This window comes from Camelus bactrianus, chromosome 12 (genome assembly GCF_048773025.1).
Source record: "Camelus bactrianus isolate YW-2024 breed Bactrian camel chromosome 12, ASM4877302v1, whole genome shotgun sequence".
Taxonomy (NCBI): Eukaryota; Metazoa; Chordata; class Mammalia; order Artiodactyla; family Camelidae; genus Camelus; species Camelus bactrianus.
In genome coordinates this window covers 34,716,580-34,732,195 of record NC_133550.1, presented here as the reverse complement: position 1 = coordinate 34,732,195, position 15,616 = coordinate 34,716,580, and the positions used below count along the sequence as shown (strand labels likewise).

Below are 15,616 nucleotides of genomic sequence, written 5' to 3'. Positions count from 1 at the left end.
ATAAATACTAATTATTGTATCTGATGCCAGGTTTCAACAATTTAATTGTTTTGTGTATGTTTCTTTGTACATTGAAATAACTTCGGAGGACTTTCTCTTTTTCTTACTTTAAATTATATGTCTGTATTATTGAAACTTCTTTTGCAGTAACAGGTATTGTATAATTGCATAACCTTATTTATATATATTGAGTAATTGAGCCAAACTTTAATTTATAAATAAGGACTTTTTAAAACTCTTGCTGTCTGCTATCCAAAATCCTTTAGCTGTAACAATCACCTTTATAGTCACATAAAAGATACATATGTTGTGCCTCGTTTGTAGAAATCTGTCCTTTTGCAGATACTTGTCTTCAGATGGTCTACTCTGGCCTTTTGTCAGATTGGAAGCATTAAGTGTAGCCTTTCAAAACCCTAACTGTTAGTTGTATGGGCATTTTGAAAAATCAAGAAAAGTACAAAGGTTGTTTACAACCTCACATTCAGGGGTAACTTAATTAATATTTTAGTTCATCCTTTCACTTTTTTTTTTCCTATGAGATATCTCAAAATAAGGACCATACCACGTATTTTGTTTTCTGATCTTTACTCTTAGTTCTTATGCACATGAAATGGAAAATAAGCAATTTTGGAAAGTCTACTATGAACATCTAGAAAAAGCAGCTACACATGCTGGTATGTAAGGGGATATGGGTTGGACGGGTGGGCTGGGGGGAAAAGTGGTTGTTTATTTAATTTTTATTGCTTAATTACACATGAAGTGGGGGAACAGAAGTGAGATAATCTTTGGATACGGTTTATTGTTTCCTTGTATTACTGGGGAAAGGAATGCCCGTACTTGAAGAAACACTTAGGACAGACGTTCGCGTTTCTCTAGTGGTTATAATAACCTTTTCTTGCTCAGAGAAAGAGCTGCAGAATGACACAAGAGATGAGGAGACGTCCATTGGAGATGGAAACTGGGAGCAGACTCAGGAAGGAGACATTGGAGCCCTTTATCATGAGCAGTTCTCGTTGAAAACCGACCTTCAGGAAAGACTGGACCATACCAATTTTCGATTTTTGCTCTGGCGAGCTCTGGCAAAATTCCCAGAAAGGGTAGAGCCTCGGTCCAGGGAACTTTCCCCGCTTTTTTTGAGATTTATCAAGTAAGTGTTCTCTCCTCGGAATATGTCCCTGGTAGGGTGTCAGGGCAAGAAGGTGCAAGGTATTAAATTCCCAAATTGTCTGAATTCTTCCTTCCCATGTGTCATCTTTTCACACCACTGGCACATCTCTAAAGTGCTGGCTCTATCAGATCACAACTAAACTTGCTTTGTTCACCACTTAATCTTTCATGAATCAAAATTTAACCAGCCCACGCTGATGTTAATAAAAAATTCCAGGCTACAAAGTAAGAAAGACCATATTGAGTTAGATCAGTCTACAAAGGGGGGTTATTTCTTGCCCTATTGTTTGTTTTCTTGCCTGCCTGGGGCTTAAGAGTGTTTTCCAGTAACTCAACCCCAGCCGTTCTTGAATGTTTCCCATGATGCTGAGGAAAGTGCTCTCAAAGAATAACAAGAACTTTCTGGAGCACTGTTTTATTTTGACTAGATATGCTGAGTGAGTCAGATTGCTTTAAAGCCCTAAAAATAAGGAATGTGGTGTATAGAACAGCACTAGTCAATCAGTAAAAAGTATGTTTTCCAATACGGTTTCATACTGTAGGGTTGGGTTAGGCAGGCTGCAAACCACAGCATGCCAGGTTGTTCATGGAGTAGCAGGGACATCTCTGTGGCTACAGCAGAGTGATCCGGGAAGAAAGGAGTTGGAGGTGAGGGCAAGAAGTTAACAGGAGACCAGATTTATGTAGGGCCTTTAAGTGTGATACTAAAGAACTTTGGTTTTTACTGTCTGTGAGATAGAAAACCATCGGAAGGTTTAAATTGAAGGGTGACATGACTTAACTTTTCTTCAGGATTTTTCTGGCTGCTGTGTTGAAAATGGACTGTAGGATGGCAGTGGTGAGAGCAGAGGGACTAGGGAGTTGAAAGGTAGGAGGAGACTGTGAAAACCTGGGCAAGAAATGATGCGACTTGACCAAGATTAGAGTAGTGCTGTAAACTTGCTGAAATTGTTTATTAGTTTTAACATGCCTTTGTGGTGGACTATTTAGTGTTTTCTGCATTTAAGAACATGTTATCTGCAAACAGATTATTTTAATTCTACCTTTGTAATTTGAATGCCTTTATGCCTTTTTATGCTTAATTATTTTGACCAGAATTTTCAATACTATATTGAATAGGAGTGGTGAAAGTGATTATCCTTGTCTGATTCTTTATGTTGGGGGAAAATTTTTAGTGTTTCACCATTGAGTATAATGTTAGCTGTGGACTTTTCATATATGAGCTTTACCATGATGAGAACATCTCCTTTTACTACTAGTTTATTCCTGGTATTTAACAGAAAGCAGTTTTGACTTGGCAAATGATTTCTCTGCATTAGTTGAGATAATCGTACAATTTTATTCCTCGTGTTTTTTCATTCTGTTAACATGGTGTATTACACTGATCATTTTTCATATGTTGAGTGATCTTTGCATTTCAGAAATAAATCTCATTACATTACATGGAAAAAAAAAAAGATTAGAGTAGTGCTGCTGGTGAGAGGTAGTTGAATCCTGGACATTTTTTGAAGAATTTCAATTCAGTAAGATCTATTTTTGAAGAATTGCAACTAGATTATCCTGTGCCGACAGATCGGATGTGGGGTGGGGCAGGGGGTGTGCAGGAAGGATGAAGGGGCAGAATCAAGGATGCCTGTAAGGTTTTGACCTGGGCAACTGGAAGAAGAGAGTTTCCATTTACTGAGATTGGGAGAAATGCAGAAGTTTGCAGGTTTGTGGGGAAGATCAAGAGTTCATTTTTGCAGACATGTTAAGTTTGTGATCCGGAGTAGACATCTAAGTAGAGAGTTCATGTAGACAGTTGAATGTAGAGTTTAAAGTTCAAGGGAAAGTTTTGGTTTAAATATAATAAATTTGAGATTTATCACTATATGAATTTTTTAAAATAGGGAATGAAATTACACCTGGCGGAGTAAATGGAGAGAGAGAAGATTTTCAAGGACTGACAGCAGTCTTTAGAGGTTGGGAGATAAGGTACCAGCAAAGGAGGCCAGGGAAGAGTGATAGAAGAACCAAGACCACTTAGTATCCCTTGAAGAAAGTGATTCAGGGAGGGAGTAATCTGGAATCAAATGTGTGTGAGACGTCAGATGAAGAATAAAAACTGACCGTTGGCTTTGGAAGCGACCTTAACAAGAGTTGTTTTGGTTAACCTGGTAGGGATGAAAGTCTGATTAAAATGGGCTTAAAAGAAAATGGAAGAGAAAAATGGAAACAGCAAGTATGGTTAGTTCTTGTGAAAAAAGAAGTAGACGTAGGTGGAAGGAAGTCTGGAAGCAGAAAGGGAGCTGTTGTTGGGGTTGCTATTTAATTTACACGGCCTGTGTGTATGTAGTGCTGGTGTGAGTGACCCAGATGGGAGGGGAATATTTGTAATGCAAGAGAGGGGGTAACATTGCTAGAGCCTTGTCTTTGAGTAGATAAGAGGCGATAGGATCCCGAGCATACGGAAAAAGGTTTGCATGAATAATTCATTCTGGGAAAGGTTACAACGAAAAGATGCACACAGGTCAATAGATACGGTGGTGGAAGAGTAATGATTTTCTCTTTTCCACGTAACTCTTTGGGCTTTAATTTATTTATAGAACAAGAACAGTAATATTTAGCTTCCTTGCCTTGTTTTGAAGATCATGTAAAATAACGTTTACCAGTTATTTCGTGAATTGCAACAGGCTGTACGTGTGCAAGCTAGTATTGAAAGTGTTAGTAGGATATGACTCTACTATTGTGTTAATTTGCCAAGTTTTTCCCTAAAGGAAGAAAGAAATTACTCATTAGCCCCAGGTAAAGACCCTTCTCTAATAGTACAGGGTGCTGTGGGGGTGGGGATGGAGTGAGGAGCCTATAACAGGAAGTGAGGGTCTGAGTTTAAGACTTAAAGACTGAAAATACACAATTTTTAAAAAAAGTTTAAGATAATTGGCATTGATTACCTGTAACTAATACTTTTATAGATGATTCAAACTAATGGAAAACCTAAATGTCACCTCTAATTCTGGCTTTGAAATAGATTTTGGGCTTTTTTTTTTTTTTGCTATAAATTTGTACTTCTAAATATGTTTCAAGTAATTTGATGTGAGAACTAATTGCGAATTCCTTGTAAACTTCCTCTGAGAAGAACCAAGCCAGAAGTAAGAATGAATAACAATAGCAACAATATCCCAATGATAGGTGACATTTAATGAGTATTTGCTGTATGCTAGACACTCATGTGCTCTGTATGAATTATCTCATCTAATAAATGAATGAGTGAACATGTTGTGCATGGAGGTAAAGGTTTAAAATATGTCTTGTGGTTAATCGAGGGTTGAGATATTTTTAAGTAGGTGGTGGTACAGTTTGTAAAGGACAGAGCAACTTTGCTCATGTCATTCATTCATCCATTTTTTTTTCATTCATCCATTTTTATTTATAGATCCTACTAGGTGAGATTGTAGCACTGAACAGTACAGTAGTGTTTCAGCCCTCTAGTTGCAGTGTAGTGTATTAACCTGGAGTTTCTTCCAGATGTGTTGATAGGATGCTATCCTCAAACATGTTCTTGTATCAGTATATTTTTGAGTGAGGACTTTAAAGTCTATTTGATCAGTTTCCTTACATCTATAGCCCAGTGCCATGCACAAAACAGGCAACGAAATAGTGAATGAATGAACCAAAGTGACACAAAACTAATGCATTGAATGATAGCCTTCAAGATAATGTTAGTTACCTACAACAAATTAGAAGGATGGAAATTCAGTAATAACAAATGTGAATATGAACTGTATGTACAAGCTGTTTAGAGGAGTCAAAACATAAAGCTTTACTGATTGTCATTGCCTAGACCTTCAGTTTGAGTTGTCATGTTGTGACTTCCCCCAAGAAAGCAATAGAATTGATAGTTCCGTGTGTCTGACCAAGCCATACATGGAGGACTGAATTTCATTGTGGCACTGTAGTTTTGAAGGGACTTCAGCAAAGTGGAGTGCATCTGGTGGCAAGTCACATGCTGTACACATCAAGCATGGTCTTAATGCTGTACTTTATGTAATCCACCCCCATGCCCTCCTCCCCAAATTGTGGATCCAGAGACAGGGAGGCTGATTTCAGCCTGGTCCAAAGTAGACATTTCAGCTATTTTCAACTGTGTAACAATAGAATGGGCTGTCTTCTGTAGTTAGGGATTGACTTCTCAAGCAAGGTACTTAGGAGGGGCTGAACGTAAATGTCGGACAAGGTGCTTGACTAAGGAGCCTCTGGTGTCTCTTCAGTGTGTGATTCCGTGAACAGCGGACATACACCTGTCATAAACAGTTAGTTCAGTTAGCCTTTTCTGTCCCATATCACTCTCTTTCCACCATAGCAATGAGTATTACCCAGCAGATCTGCAAGTTGCACCAACCCAGGATCTGCGAAGAAAGAGCAAAGGGCTGGCGGCGGAGGAGATGGAAGAGGAACCTGCTGCCAGAGACGATGTAGAGCTGGAGGAAGAGCTGGTGCCCCAAGATGAACCGTCCCAGAAGAAAAAGACAAGAAGAGCTGCGGCAAAGTAAGTTCAGGGTCACAGAGCCAGGGATCTAGGAGGAGTGGGGAGAGATCTCTTGTGGCCTCCTATGAAATAGCTTTGGACGAGATGCGTTACTCAGGTAATTATTTCCCAAAGTGCTGCATCTTCCTGGGATTGTCTTTTACAGCCCAAAGAAAGCTATCAGTGCTGTGAGTTTTTTGTTTGCTTGCTTACTATTTATTTTTTCTTGTTTAGTCACAGAATGTTAGAGTTGGGGGACTTTGGAGCCATCTAATCGTAGCTCCTTTTTATAGAAAAGAGCACCGGGGCCTGGAGCAGTTAAACGCCTTCGACCTTTATCATTGACTTGTAGAGCACCGGGGCATTGTGTTTGTGCGCCAGGGGAACACATAATGGAACATCTTTTCTCTTACAAATAAGCATTTCAGCACTTTTAACTTTGCCTTTTGACTTGTCTCCTTCTGATTACTTTTATTTAGTTGCTTACTTTTTCATGCTGTGACATTCTCTGATTCTCTGAATTATTCTTTTACTGAAATTGTTAGAAACCTTAGAAAAAGAAGTCCCTATGCTTTCAGAAGTTACTCCAGCTTACTGGAAGATTGTCTGAATTGGGATTTCAGAGATCCACTGGATTGGTGCTGCTGTGTTATTTTAACACTTTTCCATCTCAATCTGATATGCCAGTTTATTGAGTCTTTCCCAGGAGCTGTTTATTAGTTCATCTCTTCAGCACCCTTGTTGAGTGCCTTTTGCTAAGTGCTACAAAGATGAACGGTATGTAGCCTGTGCAATGCAGGAAGCACAGCCTAATGCCTGGTGAAATATTTTTGCAGGAGAAATATTTCTAAAGGAGTTACAGGAGCACAGTAAAAAAAAAAAAAAAAAAAAAAAAAAAAAACTTAATTCCAGCACAAAGGGAAGACCTTTACAAAGGGGAGGGCACCTCTGAAGCTGAAAGATGGAAGTGTTCCAGGTAGGTAGGGCATGGAAGGGCTCACCAGTGAATGGAAATAATCACGAAACTAGTTCCTTCTCTGCCCCCACCTGCTCCCAGCTCTGAGCCTTCTGTCCCCTCCTACTTCCTCTAAGACAAAGATGGCTGTTTTCATCTTCATATCCTTCCATGTAACGGCTGGCCAAAGGTTCGTCCTCATGTTTGTCAAATGAATGACTAAGCTGTTCATGCATTCATACCTCTTCACTCTCAGCCCTGGACCTCTGCTGAGTCCTTCCCCTTTTCTGCAGTGCTTGTGCCTCATTGCCGCCAAATGAAATTCTAGTCACACTTGAAGGCCCAGTTCCCGTGCTGCTGCTTCGCTGAAGCTCTTCCTGTCTTTTCACTGAGTCACCTTACCCAGCTTCACACCTTCGTAACAGCTGCTCATCTAATCAGGTGCTGCTCCGTGCCTTGGCTATTAGTTAATTTTTTTATAGGTCTTGTAAATCAGAAACTCTTTAAGGCTAAATTACATGCCTTAATTCATTTTTCTGCCCCCAGTAGCGAAACCTAGGATATTGCTAGCAAACATCCTCATTGAAGATGTACGTAAATGGATAATCACATTCTCGGGGCCATCTCAGTATATCCACAGTCCAGTCTTATAATCCGTGGAACACACTCCTGGCAAGTATTTAATGAGAACGTGTAAATTAGCTCCTGTTCTCTTTGTCTCCTGGAGGCTACATGGCATGAAAAATACATAATAAATTTTGAGAGATGGAGTGTATGTTTCAATAGAATATTTTACAAATATGTTTGTAAAACTGCAAGGGCTGAGTGATAAGTAATTACAGGGGCATTTTATCAGTCAGGGCTTTCCAGAGAAACAGAACCAACAGAATGGAGATATAGATAGTGTGTATATATGCATATATGTGTGTTTGTATGCACAAAGAGATTTATTTTAAGGAATTGGCTTATGTAATTATAGGAGCCAGCAAGTCCAGAATTTGTAGAACAAGCTGGGAACTCAGGCAGGATTTGATGGTGTCGTCTTGAATGAAATTTGTAGAGGATGATCTCAGTGTGACAGTCCTGGGGCAGAATTCCTTCTTTGGGAAACATCAGGTTTTCTCTTACAGCTTTCAGTTGACTGGGTGAGGCCCATCCACTTTATCGAGGGTAATCCACTTTATTTAAAGTCCGCTGATTGTCGTTGTTAACAACATGTATGAAGTCTTTTCATCACAGCACCTAGATTTGTGTTTTATTACATGACGGGGTAGTATAACGTAAGTTGAAGGACTGATCATCACAGGCATTTAAGCTAAATATAAACAGTAGAGTTTCCCTTACCCGTTTCCGTGCAGTATCTAAAGAGGCCATAATTTCCAGCTGTTTTCCTCTGTATTAACTGGTAAGACTTTCACAGTTTTGCTTTCTTTTGCCTAAGAACAGAGAAACGTGTTGTTTGCTAAACTCCTAGGAGCTGAAGCACCACAACATGTGTTCTTCTACTTAATCCTTGCAGAAAGTCTGGGAGGTCTTGTCTTTGTCGAGATGAAGAACCCGAGCCTCTGAGACATTCAGTGACTTTCCCCACAGTCACACAGCTCAGAGTGGCAGAACCACACGTGCACCTCAGTTTCCACCTCTCTTCACTTCTCCCTGCTTCTGTTCTTGAAATAGACAAATGAAACCTCTCCAAATCTTAACAATTTATTCATTCAGGTTCTTTCTTTAAAGTCCTAGTACATATTTTAAATTATAATGATAAAACAGTTTTTTCTCAAGTATTTTTGAAGCCTTACAGAATCTATGGAGTAGGAGGTCGCACATGTAAATGCAGTGGAAGCTCTTGTCTCACCCTGTTTTAGTAGATGATATTATTTACTTGGAGGCAGCCCCACCTTCCCATTGAACTTTTGACCACTTAATTCACATTGCCTTTTTTCCCTCCTGCCTGGTAGGCAAGAGCCATGGTTACCCAAACTCGGACCTCTGTTGCCTAACATTGGTTTTTATGTAACATGGAAGTGAGGAGGCACCTGTTTTCCCACCTTCCTGTCTACTGCAGGGAAACTAGATAAATCATTCATGTTCACCTTTGAAATGCAATACTGTTTGGATTACTTTCTTTTTACATTGGGTTTAATTTAAACCATGCTAAACACATGCTGAATGACTTTCTTTGGTGGGGAGCCTGAATTTCAGGGGAAGGCCTGCCTGAAATTTGGAATTTCTGAAGAATAATTTCCCAAATGCAAATAATTAAAACTTTTCTGTATAATTAACAGTGAAACTATAGTCAACGTGTTCGGACTGCTTGTCAGAGAGACTAACATGGGTGGGTGCTAACTATCCTCTTAAGAAAATAATGACTATTTAATTCTGTTTTTTTTCCTCTGTTTCCTCTCCTTTTTTTTTTAATTTTTGTTTTTTAGGCAATTAATTGCTCATCTGCAAGTTTTCTCTAAGTTTTCGAATCCTCGAGCCTTATACCTGGAATCCAAACTATATGAGTTATATCTTCAGGTAAGTAAAAAATATTCTTGTCACTACAGTTATTTGTGAACTTTTCTCTACCATTTTCTTTGCCCAAATAACTTATAGGTTTTCAAGTAATTGTTGAATAGGGCTCATGTCTACATTTTCTTTATTTTTTTTTTAATGGCGGTACCGGGAATTGTACCCAGGACCTCGTGCATGCCAAACACACAGTCTACCATTGAGCTACACTGTCCCCCTACATATTAAGTATAATTTTTTTAAATTAATAGATATTTTCTGTATCTTGAGAAACAGTTTTAGACAGTATTAATGTAGTTGATGTTTAAGAAATTTTGGCTGACTGAAGTTGTTGGCTGTATTAACAGTGAGTATAGCAAAGCATTTGTTGTCTCATGAGAATTAGCTGTGAGAAGGGAGTAGGGGGTTGTGACAAGAGAAGCCAGCCACGTTTCACTGCTAGGCAGGTTAGCCTTATGGAGCACTAGGATTTCAGGATCTGCAGGATTGAATGAAAACAAATGGAATGATAGTTTGTTGCAGTCACAGTATATGACCTTGAATTCCAGAAGAGGCTGCAGAAAAGAATTAATGTCAGAAGCAGAGGAAGCACTGGATGTCGTTCTAAGTCTTCTGGGAAAATGAAATTTTCTTTGTTCATTTGGATGTTTGGATGAAACGTGCTATTTCAGCAGAATTTATCCTTGTTTTACCCATAATTCGGATATAAGTTGTTTATAAAGCCAGAGTAATAAACTCTCAGTTGTTGGTTGACAGGAAGCAAAATTTTGAATTGACTGATCAGAGAGACCTCAGAGGCGAATCTTCTCTCCTGGCATCTTACTGACTGCTGTTACCTTCGCAGGACTAACTCAGTTAGTGTAACCTCAATTCATGTAGGAAATTGGCCTCAGCCAAAAGACTGATAGACCCGAGAGTCTGGCATGTGGGAGATAGCTGTCAGAGTTTTGTTTCCCTTTTTCCTTCTTTGCAATATATTCTATTCCTCTTCTACCTCCAGGAAAATGTAAAGCTGTTGTCAGGAATCATCTTTAACCCATGTCTAAAAATGTAGATTCTCAGAATTTTAATTTAGCAAATTAATACAAGTAAATTACAATCCCGTAATGTGTATATATATGACTTCATTAATTTATTCTGTAATATATAATTCCTAGTTATTGCTCCACCAAGATCAAATGGTGCAAAAAATAACCCTGGATTGCATAATGACATATAAACATCCACATATCCTCCCTTACAGGTAAGTGATTTGAAGCTAAAGAAATGCTCTTTAGGGGGCTGATTTTTATCTTTCTACCAGACGCCTCTTCTAAAGTAATTTTGTAAAGGCCCAGGAAATTTCCCTCTTTTTTAAGGTAATCATAATTCTATATTAAGATAAGAAATGGAAACTGGAAGTGTATTTGTTAAGAGTGCTTCTCCATAGATAATAAGGTAGGCAAGAGAATATTAATTGAAAAGTATGTGTTGAGATTACATTGTTTCATCTTGCTCATATAATGTCATAAAATCTTGGTAATGACTTATACAATCATAATCACGCATCAAGAACTGAAGAAAGCTTTTGTATTATGCTTTTTTAAACAGCTGAGTTATTGACTAATTCCTTATAATCTCTTCTACCTTTTAAAATTTGAAAACCTGTCATTTTGGAAGGTATTTGTGTGAAGACTTTACTTTGTGGCTGTCAGCCACAATATAAACTATTCCTAATACTTATTTCACTTATATGTATTACTCTACTTATTACATTTTAAAAACAGTATTATTGATTATTAAGCGATGATTTGTGCTGTATTCTTTTTTTAAAGGGAAAACTTACAAAGATTGCTTGAAGACAGAAGCTTTAAGGAAGAGATAGTGCATTTTAGCATTTCTGAAGATAATACAGTAGTGAAAACAGCCCACCGAGTGGATCTGTTTCCTATTCTGATGAGGTAATTATACTCTTTCAAAATTGATTTTTTAAAAGTTGATCACAAAAACAGTTGTTGGTATAGTATCATGATTCTTTCAGCAATTGTAATGGAATATTTCTTTTTGAATTTTGTTTGTTTCTTTATTTTTAATCGGACCTTTCAAGGAAGCCAAATTGTTAACAGAGACTTATTTGAGAATATTTTGTCCCTAACATGAGGGACCATCTTGCTATGCTGTTACTTTAATAATACTGTTAAAATTAAATTTAGTGTTTCTCTAAAGCTTACACTGTGGAGAGATAATAAGTAACGATCATCAGACAGGTTGTTTGTTCTCTGTTTAAAGCCCCTTGAGATCCCGTTTTACTGAGGGGAGCATAGGGCCTGGTATGACCTAGCCCAGACCTACCTCTCTAACCACATCTCTTCCATCCACCCACTCAGAGCCCACACCAGTCTTTGGACTTGGTCTTCCCTTGCTGGGAGCACATGACAGCTAACTCTTCTCTTCACTCAGTCTCGTCTCAAATGTTATATTATCAGAGATGCCTTCCTTGTCTTCTTTCTGTAAGAATCTCGCCTACTCCCTAATCACCCTCTGGTCCCTGACCTCGCTTTATCTTTCTTCACAGTACTTCATCATCCATCATACCCTCTTTTCTTACTGTTTCTCTCCCCTGTTAAAAGGCAGACTCCATGGCTCTTAGTAAATAGTGGTCAAATGAATTTTGTTCTCTTTTATATTAAACCCCCTTTTTTCTTTTTTTAATCTGTGTATTCCCTATATAACCTAGAAGAATTAACTGTGGTGATAGTGATTGTGGTTATCCTTATCTTGCTACTGGATTTAACAGGAATGTTTCTAGAACAATCGTTCTTAAAGTGTAGATTGCTCCTTCTTGGCGGGGACTGTCCTGGAGATGGTTAAAACTTTTTTCATAATGCTAGGACGTTACCTTTTTTTTACTTTGCTAACATTTTTACTGACCAAGCAAAGGCAATGGTGGGTAGAACTCCAGGTGCCTTAGCATGAATCAGGACAGCGGCTCCAAATTGTACTACTCATTCCTCATTGCCACACACCTGGAGTTTAAAAAAAAGAAAGTAAAAAGCTAGTTTCACTCAATGTCCTTGAAGAATCTTGTGCCTTGAGTACTTGTCTTTTTATTATTCTGTATGCCAGGAAAGTAATTCGGTTATATGTATTTTTTCAGATTATTTTCCATTATAGATCATTACAAGGTAGTGAATATAGTTCCCCTGTGCTGTACAGTAAATCCTCGTTGAGTATCTATTTTACATAGAGTAATTTGTTAATCCCATCCTCCTAATTTGCCCCTCTGCACCCTCCGTCCCTTTTGGTAACCATAAGTTTGTTTTCTATCTCTGTGAATTTGTTTCTGTTTTGTATATAGATTCATTTGTATTACTTTTTAGAGTCCACATGTAAGTGATATCATGTAATATTTGTCTTTGTCTGACTTACATCACTTAGTATAATAATCTATAGGTCTATCTATGTTGCTGCCAATGGCATTATTTCATTCTTATGACTGAGTAATATTCTATTTCATTTTATATATATATATATATCATGTCTTCTTAAACTAGTTGTCTGTTGATGGACATTTAGGTTGTTTTCATGTCTCGGCTATTATAAATAGTGCTGCTATAAACATTGGGGTGCATGTATCTTTTTGAGTTACAGTTTACTCCAGATACATGCTCAGGAGTAGGATTGCTGGGATCATATGATAGCTCTGTTTTTAGTTTTTTAACACATTAATTGTCCACTGTGGATTGGTTGCATTTCCTCCAGGGCCCAAATTCACAATTCGCACTGTGACACACTAACAATATATGTGCTTGTAATTAATCTGTTTGTTTTTCCGGTATAAATGGAATTGTTTTTAAAAGTAATTCCTTATTTTCAATTTTCAACCTCTTTACAGTTTTATTTCTTCTTAGAATGCCATTTTTCTGCATGAAATAAATTCAGAATAAATTCTGCGTAATTGGATGAAGGAAAGTGTCACCCATATCTCGGTGATGGAGCCCCTAAGGAAACACAACTGTCACCCAGATTTGGGTGATGTGATTAAAATATTAAGGAATCTCCATACTGTCCTCCACAATGGCTGCACCAAACTACATTCCCACGAGCAGTGTAGGAGGGTTCCCTTTTCTCCACACCCTCTTGAGCATTTATCGTTCGTGGACTTTTGAATGAGTGCCATCCTGACTGGTGTGAGGTGATACCTCATTGTGGTTTTGATTTGCAAGAAATGTGTTTTACATTTTCAGGCAAGATTGATATATAGTTTATTTTTTGTTCCTTAATTGATCTCAATACACAATTATACCACCTTCATAAATGAAAAGAAACTGTTTCCTTCTTCTCTGCTGTGCAACTTTATATATGGGAACTGTTTTTCCTTGAATGCTTTAAAAATTCATCTGTAAAACCATGTGAGCTCCAAGTTTACTCATGGTTACTGGTCTATTCAGATTTTCTTCTTAAGTTCCTTTTGTTTATTTATATGTGTGCTTTCTCCAGAAAATTACCCATTTAACTGAAGTCCTTCCAGTTTCCTTATCTTACTTATAGTTATACTCTCTTATTTCTTTTTAATCTGTATATTCTTGTTTTCGTTTTTGCTTGATTAGACTCATCTTTGGCTTGCCCATTTTACTGCTTTTTTCCTTCTCCAAAGAACCACCTTCTGGCTGTTGTCTTTATTATTTCCTTCTTCCTGCTTCCCTTAGCCTTGTTTTTGTTATTTTTTCATTTCTATATTAAATATCTAATTTCTGTTTTTATTCTTCCCTGTTGTAGAATGCGTCCATTTAAATCTGTTGTGTTGCTATTCTAGCCATTTAGGAAAATGAAAAAACTAATATTTTAGGATTAACATGCAAACAAAAAATGTTCTTTGGCCTTTTTAGAATTTTGTATGGCCGAATGAAGAATAAGACTGGCAGTAAAACTCAGGGGAAATCTGCTTCCGGCACCCGCATGGCCATTGTTCTGAGGTTTCTCGCTGGGACCCAACCCGAGGAGATCCAGATATTCTTAGACCTGCTGTTTGAACCCGTGAAGCACTTCAAGAATGGTAGCTATCAACGACCTGCCAGTCTGGATGCGTGTTGTCTGCTTCGACTTCTGATGTCTTGTGCTGTTTCCCACGCTCTTGGGCATCTTTCTAATGAGATTGCTCCTCCCAGTCTCAATGGTGGTTTTTTTGGCTGACATGTAATTCATTTTAAACTTTGATTGAATTAGGTGGCACTCCCAGGTGATCCTGGGGATTATCATCCATGTGTTTCTAAGCCCCTGATTAGAAGAGGTGTATTTGTTGTTGTTACACATTTAGGTCATTTGAAAAATGATACTTATCTATACACAATGAATGGGTTTCTCCTTAGAAACTTCAAGCATGCTACAAAATTAATCTTAATTTTTTGGCATGTATTCATTCACTGAGTCATTCATCTATTGAGTAATGGTTTGTTGAATACCTCCTATGCCACACTCTGTTGAAAATAGAAAAGTGAGTATTTATAATTTCTGCTCTCCACCTCATGGTCTAAACAGAGTAGCTTAGTAAGTATATACAATGAGCTGTAATGCTCTGTGTTATGTTCTCCAGTATGCGATGTTGCTGATTAATAATAATAATAATGGCTAACATTTATGGAATGCTTACTTCATGCCAGACATTATGACAAGCACTTTTACACACAGCTCAGCTGATTCTTCACCACATTAGATTTCATTACTTGATTGTCCCCATTTTACATGTAAGGAAACTGAGGCTTAGAGAGAGAGGTATTTTGCCTATGGTAAAGCTGGGATTTGAACCCATGTCTTCCTGACTATGGTACCTCTGCTTTAATCTTCAGGCAAACATAGATATTTATCTGTAGGGTAATGTGTTACTTTTTTTTTTTTTTTCCTGATAATAGGGACAGCTGTTAAAAAGATTTTCATTCAGTGTAATAGTGCCCTTTGAAGGAAGTTGGCAGTAATAAATAAAAAAGTTTTTGTTCAGTGTCCTAGGCACTATTGTAAGAAGGTAGCTATAAATGATACTCTCATGGATGGAACATTTAGGTGTATGAATCACTAAGCTCATGTCTCATAGCAGTTGGTTTGAAGCAAATAAAGCTCAAGCAATAACAATTCAAATCTTTTAAGTAAATTATGACATCAGTATGGTACCTTATTTATAAAGGACTATTGTTTTGTTTATTTACCAGGGGCTGCAAGAGAAATAAAACATTTAATTCTCCACCTTAAAGGAGCTTATAATGCAGCAAGACATTTTTTTTGGAAACTGCCGAAGTTAGCATAGTCCGTGAAAGCAGAGAGGGAGAAAATGTATGGAAAATTGATAGAGTAAAATGGAGGAGCAGTATAAATAGGATGAGAATTGGGCTTAGAGTCTTAGTTCTGTCATAAGTGTCTTACTCTCCTTTATTCCTCAGTTTCTTCTTCTGTAAAGTGATAATAGTAAAACCTGCCATATCTAGCTCTTGAATATTTGG

The 15,616-nt window shown here is 37.8% G+C and overlaps 1 protein-coding gene across 2 annotated transcripts in view; it reads left to right on the top strand.

The window, feature by feature from the left end:
- Window positions 1–15,616, top strand: part of UTP20 (UTP20 small subunit processome component) — an 86,014-nt gene that overhangs the window by 25,363 nt on the left and 45,035 nt on the right. For both annotated transcript variants that reach the window (XM_045522461.2, XM_010962781.3), the window contains 7 exons: window positions 595–674; window positions 904–1,147; window positions 5,510–5,695; window positions 9,062–9,152; window positions 10,304–10,389; window positions 10,961–11,086; window positions 14,015–14,181. In XM_045522461.2, the coding sequence (XP_045378417.2) occupies window positions 595–674; window positions 904–1,147; window positions 5,510–5,695; window positions 9,062–9,152; window positions 10,304–10,389; window positions 10,961–11,086; window positions 14,015–14,181 (980 nt within the window). The remainder of the gene's footprint in view (window positions 1–594; window positions 675–903; window positions 1,148–5,509; window positions 5,696–9,061; window positions 9,153–10,303; window positions 10,390–10,960; window positions 11,087–14,014; window positions 14,182–15,616) is intronic.